The sequence below is a fragment of the Nuphar pumila genome, chromosome 1, assembly GCF_984573655.1.
Source record: "Nuphar pumila chromosome 1, dmNupPumi1.hap1.1, whole genome shotgun sequence".
NCBI classification, from domain to species: domain Eukaryota; kingdom Viridiplantae; phylum Streptophyta; class Magnoliopsida; order Nymphaeales; family Nymphaeaceae; genus Nuphar; species Nuphar pumila.
The window spans coordinates 39350797-39366799 of record NC_143249.1 but is presented as its reverse complement, the minus strand read 5'-3'; the positions used below and the strand labels follow the sequence as shown (position 1 = coordinate 39366799).

At 36.4% G+C, this 16003-nt stretch overlaps 1 protein-coding gene across 1 annotated transcript in view; it reads right to left on the bottom strand.

Annotated features, from left to right (window-relative positions):
• Positions 1-16003, bottom strand: part of LOC149848754 (plant-specific TFIIB-related protein PTF2-like) — a 79593-nt gene that overhangs the window by 45945 nt on the left and 17645 nt on the right. Inside the window, exon 8 of the mRNA XM_089997237.1 lies at positions 2187-2276. Coding sequence (XP_089853363.1) covers positions 2187-2276 — 90 coding nt within the window. The remainder of the gene's footprint in view (positions 1-2186; positions 2277-16003) is intronic.

The following is a 16003-nucleotide window of genomic DNA, read 5'->3' as shown; positions in this document are numbered from 1 at the left end:
GGTAGTTGCGCACGAGGTGGTGTGTAGGGCCAATGAAATGATTCAGCACATGAAAAAGTGTTGGTGTGCAGCCTTTGACCGTTAGGCTAGCCAGACTGGGTAGTCTGGTAAGTCGCGGGTTTGCGAAAATTTTTATGCCTGTGACAGTGGGAGCCCTTCAATATTTAACTTTTACTCGTCCAGATATTTCTTATGTTATAAATCAAGTGTCTCAATGTATGCATGATCCACGAGGTCATATGGAGGTTGTAAAGGGTATATTACAATATCTCAAAGGGTTGATAAATGATGGGCTCAAATATGGTAGCGAAAGAGATAATACAATGATTGTAGTTGGCTACATTGATGCAGATTGGGCAGAGAAGGTCCATCTCTAGTTTTTGTATATTTCTCGTTGCAAATTTGATATCTTGGAGTAGAAAAAAAAAAACACAATGGTCAGATCAAGTACCGAAGCAAAATATAGATCCATGGCATCCTTAGCTGCAAAAGTGACTTGGATAAAGCACTTCTTTACTTTAAAGCTACAGATTGGAAGGTCCATTATTTATTGTGACAATCGAAGTGCCATTAAAATATCTTTGAATCCTGCTTATCATGGAAAGACAAACACATCCAGATAGATTAACATTTCAAAAGAGAGAAAATAAAAAATTAAGAGATAGAAGCTCGGTTTGTAGGATTAGAGAATCAAGTTGCAGATATATTTACCAAAGGTCTTTCAAAGGTGAGGTTCTGGTTTTTAAAGGGAAAGCTGTCCATGATAAAAGGGATATATACAGCTTGAGAAAGACTGTTAGGACTGTGTTTTGTAAAATGATAAAGGGTGTTTGTGTAAATTGTAAAAAGCGTTGTGTGTATCATAAGGTATTCTGGTCAAATATCACAACCCTAATGTAACCCTTCACTATATATACATAATGATAACAGCAGCCATGCATTGTGAGAGCACAAGAGGCATGGAATTCGCCTTCTACATTCAATACATCCTCTTCTTCTCGCTTTTTGTGAAAGGATGCATTTCAAGCTGCCAAATCCTTCATTTCAAAGTTTTGTTTAAAACTCTTTGTTTGAGCTATTTTTTCTACATCAACCCTATTCCCATCATAGCATCCGTGTATAAAAGCAATAATATCACTTGTACAAATAAAGAATGATCTTCATAACTTTTTTAAACCACGAGGTAACTATAGTACTAATCTTCTCAAACCAGACTCAATAGTGCTTGTGTCTGATTATGAACATTTACCATTGTTGATGGCAATTTCATATGAACTATTTTAACCAGACCTTCATTTAGGAATGCCTTCATTACATCCTACTTTGTAATTGCCTAATTGTTGCAACTACAAGCATGTTTTCTCCTACGGTCACAAGATCTATTGATGCAAATGTATCTCCTAAACCTATGACATATTGTTTATTGTATTTATGTTGGTTTTCACTTGAATACCCATTTGCAATCAATGAACATTTTCTTAGGGGAATAGTAAGATCCCATGCTTTCATTCTCCAACTGTACCGAGCCCTTCCACCATATCTTGTTCTAACTGAAGATAAAGAATTGCATATTTATAAGATTATGGTTCAACATATGAGTAAATTAGGGCAAGGGAGGCATGATCTTATATGGTAAATAACATAAGAAACTAGGTGTGGAGGAATTGAGATTATTGCACTGCAGCGTAACTCAGCAAACACATATGCACACACGTGCGCATACACAAACATAAAACACACATGAACGCACGCACACCCACACATGCACAGAGACACAAAACAGTAGAGCTCCAATATTGTTAAAGGTGTACCATTAAAAAGTTTTAAATTATAGAAAATAAATTCATGAATTCAGATTGTACATCTAAAACATATGTTTAAGAATTAATACTATATTTTTAAGAGATGAAGTAAGATTTTCAATTTTGGAGAAGTAATTGCCCTCCTACACACTCCCCAATTTGGATTCTCTTAGTAAGTCCTTTTAAAGATAATAACCTTAAAAAAAAGAATAGAGGACCTTCCAAACTATATTGGAGAAAAAACGAGGGGAAAAGGCGGGCGGGAAAGATAGAAAAGAACACACACACACACACACACACACACACATATATATATATATATATATATATATATATATATATATATATATATATATATATAAAACAAGTTCAAAGAAGGACTACCTGAATAATGAATGGTGCATGATGCACTAAACTTCTGATTGTGACATCTCCTCCCCAAGGCAATGTCTTTGAAACTTTAACTAAAGACTCCTGTAAATTTGTAAGTTTCAAGAACATAAAACAATTACCATATTGGCTAAAGAAAGTTCATAGCATAAATTTTATATATACATATATATAGGGTAGCTACCAGCTGTAAGAACATGGAAGGGACCAATGTGTGATTCTCTCAATCAAGTTCCGCATAAATACCAAAAGTAGGAAAGATGGCTTAACAAAAAACACAAAGAGCGCATTATGGACTTAAGGACAAAACTAAATGATAATATATGAACAGTCTAAGAGATAACTCATTTGCATTTGTTAATTGCAAACAGGCACCAATCAGCAATAATATGCACATCTTCGTATCCAAAAGATGAAGAAAAAAACAATTTTGGGAATAAAAATTGTTCAACACTATGACATATAATAAAACAACAAAAATATTGCCCCCCAAAAAAAAGGCATGTGCATAGATTGTACACCAAAATGCACCCTTGCACCTTGCTTTCAAATCACAAGAGCTTTCTGAGGAAATGAAAAGATATATAGGAAGATATTTTGCAAAGAAAGCAAGCGCTGTCTCTGACAATGAAAACCACTCCATATGCCTCTTCCTCTCATGAAAGGTATTGCTGGTCTTTTTTCTTCTTAAAGAAGAACAGAATTTTATAAAAGTTAATAAATGGACTAAAAGGTTGGCACGCCATTATTTTCCCTAGAGACCTTATCGAGGGATTGCATTCAGGTATGGGTCTAACATACTTAAGAAAACATCGCGTCGTATATCTGGCACAACTCAGGTTGAGTTTTTTTACTCAACCAAATTATATCTTGTAAGAAGCAACGGAAACCAACTCTATAGAGTGGCACAGGCATCCCATTGTAGCAACCAGTGCCGGTTAACAGTGATGCTATAGAAAATGTTTTCTATCCTTGTACACATGACCTAGTGGCAGTCCAACCCAAAATTTACTCTAGAATAACTATTTGAATGTCTTGGGACAACATAGAAAACTTATAGCTGGATATGGAAGATCTCACATCTTATCCAGCAAAAACCCATGCCCGAATCTGAATCATGTGTGGATTATGGTTGACCCTGCCCGACCAATTGATGGCTATAGGGAAGATGGCATGTCCGAGTGACAAATCTGCATGGTCTTCAGGGAGACTTGACAGAAATGTATTGCAATGAATCAAGCCATGTATGAATTCCAGTTCAGCTAGTTACCCCCTTAGCGTCATCCTAGCCACCCCAGCAGTCAGCTACAGTACATCATTTAGATGAAAACCTGTGTCACATGGATGCGGGTGCGACACGGGTGCAGCGCAATTTTAAAAATTTTGGACACGGGGACTCGGCTATATATATATATAATTTATTTATTTTTAAAAGTGCGTGGCTGTGCATACAGCACAGCTGTGACTGTGCACAGTGCACAGCACAATCACTGTGCATTGTGCACAGCAGCCTCTTTATATATATATATATATATATATATTTGTTTTTTTTAGTTTTTTCACCCTAAAATAGACGAAAACATTGACCGAGTCCAAAACGAAGACGGACTTGGCCTCGATTCGTTGACCGAGTCCGGGTCGTGTCCTAAGCCGCACCCGTGTCGGGACGTGTCAACTTGGGTGTGGCGCCTCCCTAACCGAGTCCGTGTGACATAGATGAAAACAAAGAGCAAATCCTTGGAGAACTCATTTTAAGTACAAAGGTCCTATCCAAGCATTGTTCAATAACTTTGTCAATTAGTTGTCTAGTTTGATGACAATTCATTTTCAACTCCTCCAAGACTTTGATCAACACCTCCAAAGGCCCAAAGCTGACAGCCAGCTGCCATGGCCAACCTCGTCCAATGCCAAGTATAAGACAGCATAATTAGCCTTCGGCAAAAAAGCCAACCACCAGTGTATTGAGATTAATGACCACCACAGTTTAGCAATTCAGTGTTTAATTATGATGTGACGTCATATTATATATATATATATATATATATATATATATATGTTATTTTTATTAAAAAACTTTAATTTTTTTAATTATCGTTGGACTTGTTTTTATTAAATATATTATAAGGCTTATTTGTTTAATCTTGTGAAATTATATATATGTATGTTTTCGAAATCATGTTTGAATCTTAATTTTTCAAAACTTTCTTTGTTTGATATATATGTATATAATCTTCTATGCTTGAGCATGTATTGTTGGCATTTAGATGCTTTATTTGAACAAGTCATGATTATAAATGTGAAATCATGTCCGTATTTATTATTGAACTTTGTTTTGTTCTCTTTTAAAAAATTGTCATATATTTTAAAATAATTTGAGATATTTTAAAAAAATGATGTGTGTATTTCACAAGTATGATCTTATGAAATTTTGCTTAAACTTGTGTTTAATTTTTCTCTTTACTCGGTGTATTAAAAATAGCATATGAAATGTTAGAAATTATAATCTAACTTATGAATAAATAATTTTTATATTAATATTTGATCTTTGTGCACTTATGATTGCCTTACATGATGAATAAAATTGTTTATTCGTGCATAAGGTATTGAACATAATTTCTTATGGGAAGTCATTCACTTTAATAAATGTCTTTTATGGTCTTTTGTGGGACAATAGTTATAATATTAAGTGTTTCTCTTATTGATCGTTATTGTAGTACTTATAATTATGTTATTTTCTTAGTCTCATGGCAATATTTTATATGTTTTGCATGAGATTATGTTGCATACTTAGTTTTTAATAAAATATTAAGTTGAGAATCATGATAAACTTCTTTGTGTTTATTCTTTATGGGTGTTATAAGTGTTTTACTCATGGTTCACTTTAGTATTTGTCCATTACTGATGGTCGTGCTTGTCCACCTAGATCTTTAGTGGACATGTGTATTCTTGATTAAAAGTCTCTTGATTCATTGCATACTTGTTATTTATAAAATATAAATTTTTATATTGTGCCCTTAGTGCCTTAATGTATCACTTGCATATATATGAGTTTTTTGATCTCTTTATGGGAGTATTGATAATTAGTTATACTTGTGTATATACTTGGTTTTCTATATGGTACTTTGAGAATCTCTATATATGTTTCGGCCCTCTTTAATGTTATATGGCATTAATTGTTTCATAGTAGACTTATAATCTAAATTTAGTTATCTCTCTAAATAGCTTGCTTATATTGATATTGCAAATGATTGCATTGCATTTGATTGCATCAATTGATATCTTGTTGTGCATATGATTGCACTATATTCATTTGAAGTTTTCATCTACCATTATTAGGATTTGATTTGAAACTTTGTTTTTTCAAATCGATTCTTATATATGAGCTCACTTTTTTGAAAATTGATTTTCGTATTTATTGTTTTCTTATGGCATTTGTGTTGTCCATCACAGACTTTTATATGATGCATCATTTTTCTTGGCCTTGTTATTGTTGAATCAAAGATGCTTGTTGGGGTAAATTGTGTGCACCTTGTTTTATGTCAGTTTAGATTGTCAACTTGTAGTTTGGCTTTAACTGGAAATTATGTGATTTTTTATTGTGTGAGTGTGTTGAATCACTCATTTATTTTTTGCCATTATCTTTATTATGGATGCTTACAATATGTGTATCTGTGATGGCTATATATTTTTGAAACCATGGTGTTTCGAAAGATTGTTAAAGATTAATATTCTTATTAGTGACATTAGCTTGTTTTCATTACAAGCTCTTTTACCTTGTGTGTTTTCTCCTATTATGCTTTTTATCTAAGTGTCATTATACGTAGACAAAAGATGTTTATTCACACCTTCGTGTATGTTTTTAACCCATTAGTGGTGTTCTTGTTATACTCTTGTTCTAGTCGTTGATACATTTGTTTTAAGTGTTATTATAGGTAGACAAGAGATGTGTTTCAATGTGGTAAGTTATGTGCATCAATTGGTTATACTCTTGATCTAGTCGCGGATACACTTGTTTTGATTGTCATTATATGCAGACGAGATATTTATTCCGACCTTCGTGTTTGTATTTTTTTACCATTAGTGGCATTCTTGTTATACTCTTGTTCTAGTCGCTGATACACTTGTCTTGAGTGTCATTATATGTAGACAAGAAATGTTTATTCATACTTTTATATGATTTTTACCCATTTAGTAGCATGGTGATTATGCTCTTGTTCTAGTCGTTGATACACTTGATTTTTGATGTTTAGAGGCTTAGTGAGGTGATGGCTTGTGGTGGTCATACTATTGTTGAAGTTTGCAAAATATTACTTCTTGATATATGTGAGAATTTAAATATGTTCATATTTTTCGCAAATTGGTATTGATTTGCAAATATCATTTTCTTTGTTACGTGGGATTTTTAAAATCTCTTCTTGAAATTTTTAAACTTTTACTACTTGTTTTTCCTTGTATGGAAGATGTTTATGGATAAAATTTTCAAGCATTTTTGAATACTTGTGATGTTTAATAAAAATTTTATTCTTTATATTGTGAGCCTTCTTGTGGGTTTTGAGAGTGTGTTTTTTGTTAAAAATTGTAATCTCATAGATAATCTCATATGTAAATATCCCATAATATGTAATCTTTTTTCCAGTTTAGTTACTATAGCATAGGTTAGTTAGGTTTTTGCTTTTTAGTTTATTTTTCATTTTTGGATATAATATAGACCTTTTGCTTTTTGACCAAGTCAAAAAGCAAAAGTTGTGAGAGTCGTTGGACACTCCAAAGGCGGCTCTATTTAGAGCTGTTGGAATGTCCAACAACTCTCCTTTGCCCTCTCTTTTTGTGTATATATATGGGGAGTTACCCCATTGTATTTCATCTTGTGTAGGTGGGTTTTGTCCCACTTAAATGAAATCAATTCTTCACTTTTTCATTTGGAATCTCTTTTTTGAGTATTTTGTGTGTGAACCCTAGTGGTTCTTAAGTGTTTGCCTTGTGTGTGAACCTTTATGGTTCTTGAGAGAGTTTATTCATGAGGAAGCATTTGAAGTTTGTTTGAGGATTCCATTTTCTTACATGGTATCAGAGCTTGGTTGAAGCAATCAAGATAAGTTCTTTCGGTGCATTGAGAAATGTGCCATACAAGTCTCTTGCAAGAAAGTGATCCTTCCTGAAGTGATGATCGTGTGAAGGCGTAAAAAGCTTGAAGGATATTCGTACTCATCATTCGTGGTAGAGTATTCTTCTATTTATTTATTTATTTTCTTCTCTTATCTCTTTTCCCAAATATTGTAAAATAGATGACAGTGATAATGTCACCATTAAGCCCATCAAACTAAATGATTCCAACTATGACACATGTGCTTTAATTATAAAGCATCTTATATGGGGGAAGGGTTTATGAGGATTAGTAGATGGAACCGATGAGGAACCTACTCTAATTCTTACAAAAAGGATGAAGGAGAAAAGGAAATGCCTCTCACGAGGTAGAAAGAGTTAAGGCCATATTTACTTACGAGAAAAAGTGGAAAGAATGGCGTATGGGACATGCCAAGATCATGTCTTGGCTTATTTCAAGTGTTGATATAAAAAAATGCTCAAGTTTAGCAAAATTTGAGCATGTAAACGAAGCTTGGGACTATCTTAAGACAATGTATTCTCTTAAAGATATTGCACATGTGTGCAATCTTCAAATTAAAGTAAGAAATATGGTTCAAGGAGACAAGAGCATTAGGAAGTATTATAATGGTTTGTCGGAATTGTGGGAAGAATTAACTCTTCTTGAACCAAAGTGGCATTGTCTACAAGATATTGAACTCCGCCAAAACCAAATCAATGCAGAGCACTTTTTTCATTTCATTAGTGGATTAAGATCGAAATTTGAATCCACTAAGTCTATCCTCCTTCATCGTGAAAAAGTACCTTCACTAGAAGATACAATAGAGGAGTTAAGTATGAAGGAAAATAGACTCAAAAATAGAATCTCCAAAAATGATGACTCAGTTCTAGCCGTCTCAAAACCCGAAAATTATGTCAGGACTTACAAACCTCCTAACTATGGAAGGGAAAATGATGAAAAACAAGGAAACGATTTTGAGAGAAGGAAAATCATTTGCTACTATTGTCGTGAACCAGGACATGTAAAAACCCATTGCCCAAAATTAAAAAGGCCCTATGAGAAAAAGGTCGCCGCCGTCGAACCTGTTAGAATCTGCACCTTCAAGCCTTGGAGATCTGCCTTCAACCTGAAAATACAAATTAGGGAGAAGAGAAGAGAGAAGAGGGAGAGAGAAAGAGAAAAAGGATGCTGAATGGGAAAATAGGGTACGTGATATCGATACCCTCTTTGCTGTATGTATTTATAATAAAACAACACAGAAATTACAAGTATGCCACATTCGTTTGGATCTGTTCGGATATGGATCCTGAAATCGGATCCATATCCAATACAGATATAAATCTAACATCCCCCCTCAAGTTGTGCATGATATTTCATCATGCCCAACTTGTTCTTCAAATACCAAAACTGTGATCCAGTAAGTCCTTTGGTGAAAAGATCAGCAACTTGTTCAGAAGTATGTATATACGCAGGGGAGATTTCCTCATCTTCTATTTTCTGACGGATGAAATGTTGATCAATCTCAATGTGTTTGGTACGACTGTGAAGGATGGGATTGAATGAGATTTTGATGGCACTTTGGTTGTCAACAAGCATGTTAGACTGAGCAATAGGAAGAGACAATTCCCCAAGAAGATGACGAAGCCAAGTAGCATCGGCTGTGCCAGCAGCCATGGCCCTATATTCAGCTTCTGTGCTGGATTTGGCAATGGCGCGTTGTCTGCGACTACTCCAACACACAAGATTAGAATTAAGAAAAACACAATAGCCAGAAACAGAGCGGCGTTCATCAAGATCGCTTCCCCAATCAGCATCAGTGTATGTAGAGATAATATGGCCATCCACAGTAGGAGAGACGCGTTTATAAGTAAGTCCATCGCCAATGGTCCCCTTGAGGTAACGTAAGATACGCTTGACAGCTTCCATATGAGCATCTGTGGGAGCATTCATAAACTGGGAAACCTGATTGACGGCATATACAATGTCGGGACGAGTGAATGTTAAATATTGAAGTTTCCCAACAATACTGCGATAAAAAGTAGGAACAGGATATGAAGGACTGCCATCTGAAACGTTCAACTTTGTATGCAAAACACTGGGTGTGTTAGTGGGCTTACAATCAGTCATACCAGAGGATGTAAGAATATCAAGGGCATATTTGTGCTGAGAGAGGGTAAGGGAATCCTTAGTCCTGTCTAATTCAACCCCCAAAAAATATCTGAGGTCCCCAAGGTCTTTCATTTTGAAATGTTGTTCTAACACTTCTTTGATCTGGACAATATGAGAAGAAGTATTACCCGTGAGAATAATGTCGTCCACATATATCAATAACCAAGTAGTGATCCCTCCTTTGTGATAGATAAAAAGAGAATGGTCAAGGGCGCTCTTCTGAAAACCAGCTTCTTGAATGTGAAGAGAGAACCTTTCAAACCATGAACGAGAAGCCTGTTTTAACCCATATAATGACTTGTGCAACTTGCACACCCATAAATTAGGATCACTAGTAGCATATCCTGGTGGCTGTTCCATGTAAACATCCTCTTTGAGAAAACCATGAAGAAAAGCATTTTTGACATCAAGTTGATGTAATGACCATCCAAAAGTAACTGCAAGAGAGAGAATAACCCGGATTGTACTCATCTTAACAACAGGGCTGAAAGTCTCATCATAATCTTCCCCATGTTGTTGAGTGAAACCTCTGGCTACAAGACGAGCTTTATACCTATCAATACTTCCATCTGGTTTATATTTGATTTTATAAACCCATTTGGATCCAACAATATTCTTATCCTTTGGTCGAGGAACGACTTCCCATGTTTGACATTCATTCAAGGCTTCCATTTCTTCATTCATGGCTTCAATCCAACGGGAATTGTGAGAGGCCTGAGAATAACACTTTGGTTCAGTCTGTTTATGCAAACTGGTCATAAAAAGTTGAAAATCCAAAGTGAAAGAGTCATAGCTTATCCATCTATCCACGGGATGTCTTGCTCGAGTGGACCTTCGTGAATGAGAAGGAACAATGGCAGAGTCAATGGTAGGGGCAGGAGTGCGACGAGAATAAACCAAGCCAGAGAACCTGTCTAAAGGAGGATCATCCATCTGAGCATCAGACATGTCTGCTTCATTATGAGTACTATCCATCTGGGCATCAGACATATCTGCTTCAATGTGAGTACTGTCAGAAGAAACTGGAAAAATAGTCGGTTGAATTCCACCACTTAAGATATTTGAACACAGCCATGGATCATATAGTCTAGATGCTGAATCATGAACGGCCTTGGATGAAGTATGAAATTGCAATCTGAGTTCATCAAAAACGACATGTCTTGAAACATGTATACGACCTGTAAGGGGATTATAGCATCTATAGCCTCGATAATGATCCGCATAACCCACAAACTGACACATTATAGCTCGTGTCTGAAATTTGTTCCGGATGCTGGAATCAACATGAACATAGCAAATGCATCCAAAAACCCGAAGCTCATCATATTTAGGATGCTCATTATTCAAAAGAAAGAAAGGAGATTTCCCAGCGAGAAGAGCTAGAGGCAGTCGATTTATAACATAAACAGCTGTGTGAAATGCCTCAGTCCATAGAGTCATAGAGAGATCAGTGTCATGAAGCATGCTTAAGGCAGTCTCTACAATGTGTCGGTGCTTGCGTTCTGCAATGCCATTTTGCTGTGGTGTGTGTGGACAGGATATCTGTCTAGTGATGCCATGATTCAGCAAGTATTCGGTAAATTCAGATGATAAATATTCACCACCACCATCACATTGAAAATGCACTATGTTGGATGAAAATTTATTTTGGATGAGGGCATGAAATTGGGTAAATAGATGAAACACTTCAGATTTGTGTTTTATGAAATGTATCCATGTATAGCGAGAAAAGGAATCAACGAAAATGACATAGTATCTACTGCCAGAAGGAGATGAGACAGGAGCTGGTCCCCAAACATCGGAGTATATCGTTTCAAACAATTTAGAAGCTCTTTTATTTATGGAATTAAAAGGAAGAGCATGACTCTTACAGAGTTGACAACTTGAGCACATGCCTGACTCACTAACAGATTTCAAACTGGATTTGTGTAACAATCCATTATTAACAAGACTGGCAATAAAAGAATGACTACAATGGCCTAATCGATTATGCCAAATGGTCGGCATATCAACTTGAGTCAAATTGACTTCATTCGGATCAACTGAAGGAGAAACAAGCGGACTGGACTTGGACACTGGAGGAGCTTCCTTGAGGACGTACATGTTGCCTTCACGAATTCCTTCAGCGAATATCGTCTTGGTGAGAGGGTCCTTGACAAAAACAGAGGAAGGAGTGAATTCAACTGATGTGGAAGAGTCATCAATGAGTTTAGATACTGAAATGATGTTTTTCTTAACATTAGGAACAACTAAAACATTTTGTAAAGGAAGAGAAGTATTTGGCAAAGACACATGTGCATTTCCAATGTGAGTGATTTTGTGATGGGTGCCGTCACCTGTAACTACAGAACCTCTTGCTAAGTATGGAGAAACACTAGATAGTTTACCTGCATCATCAGTCACATGAGCGGCAGCACCGGAGTCCACATACCAGACACCATCATTGTTTTGCTTGAGATTCAGATTAGAAATCGCCGTCATTAAGAGTTGTTGAGCATCAGGTGTGAAGGAGGAGGAAGACGATCTAGGAATGGCAGAGGGGTTTGGCCTGTGATCACGTCGACCTCCCTTAGATTTGTTCTGAGGATTGTGCCAACATTCAGATTTAACATGTCCTCTCTTGTTGCAATAAAAACATGTAGGGATGCGCTTCGGCAAGTTAACATGAGTGCTGCCCTGAGGAGTAGGGAGAATACCCTTTCCTTGTCCAGATGTATGACCCAAGATGTGTGCACGCTGCCCTGACGTACCATGTGTAGAGGTGACTAAAATACTAGCCGAAGTAGGAATAGAAGCATCATGCCTGTGAACTCTACTAGCCTCATGCTGAATCAGTTTTGCCTTTAAGTCTTCAAAAGAGGGTAAGACAGGGAGAACCTCTAGGGCAGTGCAAAATATATCAAACTCTGACCCTAGACCACTAAGGGCCTGCTGGACTTTATCCTTGTCTGAAATAGGATGACCTATAACAGCAAGTTGATCGCTTACATTTTTAATTTCATAAAGATACTCAAGTACAGATCTAGAGCCTCTATTGATACTTTGAAATTGACGCTTCAATTGAAGATATCTAGCTTCTGAAACTTGAGAGTATGTCTTTGCAAGTGTATTCCATAGTTGGAAAGCCGAGATATCATCATCAATGCCTGCAAGTACTTCTTCAGAGAGAGTAGAAGTAATATAAGCCACTAAAGCCTGGTCATGTGCCATCCATACAGCATATGCTGGGTTAGGGATATTATCTGTAGCGGTCCCTGAACTGGTAGCCTCCTTTGTTTCACCCAAGATGAATTCAGGCGGGACTAGGGTGGAGCCATCAATGTGACCATACAGACAATGGCTCTTAATGAAAGGGACTATCTGACGTTTCCACGTCAAATAGTTGGAATGGGTTAACTTTTGGGAAATGAGTTGGGAAAGAAAACTCGAAGAGAGGGTAGACATTATGATGCTGATATAATATTGCCCTTAAAAAAAAAATACTCGGCTAAAAAAAAATGAGAAGTTCAATACTCAGCAGACGTGGACAGGCAAGGATGCTCGACTGCTAATGCTTAACTGGAGTGAGATAATCAATGCTCAGCAGTCATTGACAGGTAAAAATACTTGACTGCGTGTCCACAGATGCTCGGTGGAACGAGGTTTGATCGTGATGTTGCTCGGTGAAATGAGATCTGATTGGCAGCTGCAAAGAAGAAAAACCAGCGAACCAGCGAGGTCTGATTGACAGGCGTGAAGACTATCTGATCGTGATCAGTCGTGGCTCGGTGGAGTGAGGTTTAATCGTGATCAATCGTGGCTGAGAGGCTGAAGAATGCTCGCTCGATCGCAACAGGCGTGAAGACTCGCTGCTCGATCGCGACAGGCGTGAAGGCTCGCTTGATCCTGCAGAATACTCGTTCGATCGTGAAGAGGACTTGCTCTATCGTGACAGGCGTGAATACAGGGAAAAGATCGATCACGGATGCTCTGATACCATGTTAGAATCTGCACCTTCAAGCCTTGGAGATCTGCCTTCAACCTGAAAATACAAATTAGGGAGAAGAGAAGAGAGAAGAGGGAGAGAGAAAGAGAAAAAGGATGCTGAATGGGAAAATAGGGTACGTGATATCGATACCCTCTTTGCTGTATGTATTTATAATAAAACAACACAGAAATTACAAGTATGCCACATTCGTTTGGATCTGTTCGGATATGGATCCTGAAATCGGATCCATATCCAATACAGATATAAATCTAACAGAACCATCATAAGAATCAAGCGAATCTTCCATTAGAAGCATGTCACTGGCACAATTAGTGGAAGCTCCTGGACCTCTACTCAAGGGAGCATCTTCATCTACGGGAGCTGCAGTCTCTTCAGTTAGCACTTCCGATCCAGGTAAAACTCTATGGCTTTTTGACTCAGGTGCTTCTTTCCATATGACTCCGAATATTGAAATGCTATTTGAATGTCATAACTCAAATGGGTCCAATGTTTTTACTGCTGATGGAACAACACTAGAAATTAAAGCAATAGGGAACTTTGAAAAAAATTCTCAAAACTTAAAAGGATTTCATATTCCTCAAATTAGATATATTCTAAAATTTAACCTCAATCTCTTATCTGTTTCTCAATTATCTGACAATGGATATAACGTTTTATTCTCTTCTCATGGTTGCCAAGTGCAGGATCACCAGTCAGGGAAGCTGATTGGGAAAGGCCATAGAAAATGAGGCATATACTACATGAATTTTTTGGAAATTCTCAAGAATACATTTTGTTGTAATGTTCAAAAAATGAACTTGGATTTACGACACAGGAGACTTGGTCATCCTAACATATCCAAAATTCATTTTTTTTCAAACTTTTGTAATTTTGAGGCATTTAAATGTGAAAAATGTATTCTTGGAAAAATGAAGAGATTACCCTTTCAAGAAATTCTTTTTATCTCATCTCGACCTCTTGAGTTAGTACATTCAGATGTATGGGGTCCTGCACCTGTCATATCAAAAGGAGGGTTTTCATACTACGTTATTTTTGTAGATGATTTTACAATACATACCTGGATTTATTTTCTCAAATATAAATCTGAAGTATTTTTACATTTTCAAATATTTCATAAACTGGTTAAGAACCAATTTAAGAATGATATCTCTATACTTCGCACTGATTCAGGGGAAGAGTATTTATCAAAAGAATTTAGCGATTACTTAAATCTATATGGTATTTTACATCAAAAGTCATGCCCATATACCCCACAGCAAAATGGTTTAGCAGAACGAAAACATAGACACATTATAGAAACAACAAGAACTCGAACTCTGCTCATTACTCATCAAGTTCCAAAAAAAATTTGGGTTGAAGCTACTCTAACCGCAGTATATCTCATTAATAGAATGCCATCGTCTTTGTTAAAAAATGTATCACCTGTTGAAAAACTTTTCAAACAAATTCCAGATTATTCGCGATTAAGAGTATTTGGTTGCAAATGTTTTGTTTTCTCCAACAAAAATGACAAGCTTTCCCCCGGGTCATTCCTGGGTCATTCCTTGTGCATTCCTTGGTTATGCAAGCAATCAGAAAGGCTATAGATGTCATGATCTCAGAACTAGGAAGTTATATGTGTCATGCAATATCTTTTTTAGAAAACGAAAGTTTTTTTGAAATTAAAAACCCTAGAGAGGTTGATGAATACTCCTTGTTGGACTTAGTTCCAGAAATTAATTAAGAAGAAGTTGATCAAGAAGATCAAAATAGTATAATCAACATTGAAACATCTCATCCAGACTACATTCAATACTTCAGGCGAGAAAATCTAGAGCAACCTTGTGCTATAGAAAAATATATTAAAGCACAGGATCAAGTAGAAACGAGAAAATCATCTAGGGTGTCAAAGGTGCCGGAAAATTTTGTATCCTATGAATCTTTTTCATCAAAACATCAAGTATTTATTGTCCTATTACACTCCTATATAGAACCTTCAAACTATAATACAGCAAAAGAACATTCAAAATGGGTCAAAGCTATGACAGCCGAGTTAAATGTCTTGGAAAAAGCAAACACGTGGACTATTCAAGATATTTCACCTGGGAAAAGGCCCATAGGATAATGATGGGTATACAAAGTTAAAACTAAGAGTGATGGTACTCTTGAACGATTTAAAGCTCGACTTGCCGCCAAAGGCTATTTTCAAGAATATGACATAGACTACGAAAAAACCTTTGCACCAATCGCTAGAATGACCATTGTAAGAACTCTAATAGCCCTTGCCTCCATAAAGAAATGGCATATCTTTCAAATGGATGTTAATAATGCATTTCTCAATGAAAGTCTAGCCGAAGAAGTCTATATGGAACCACCTCCTGGCATTGAAGTTCCTCAAGAAAAAACTCTTCGGTTACATAAGGCCTTATATGGTCTTAAGCAAGCCCCAAAGGCTTGGTATGATAAATTCAGTAAGGTTATGCTTGATTTTGGCTTTCAATTTTGTCTTACTGACAGAGCTCTGTTTATTAAGAAATCTAATGCAGGGATCATCATTCTTCTTTTCTACAT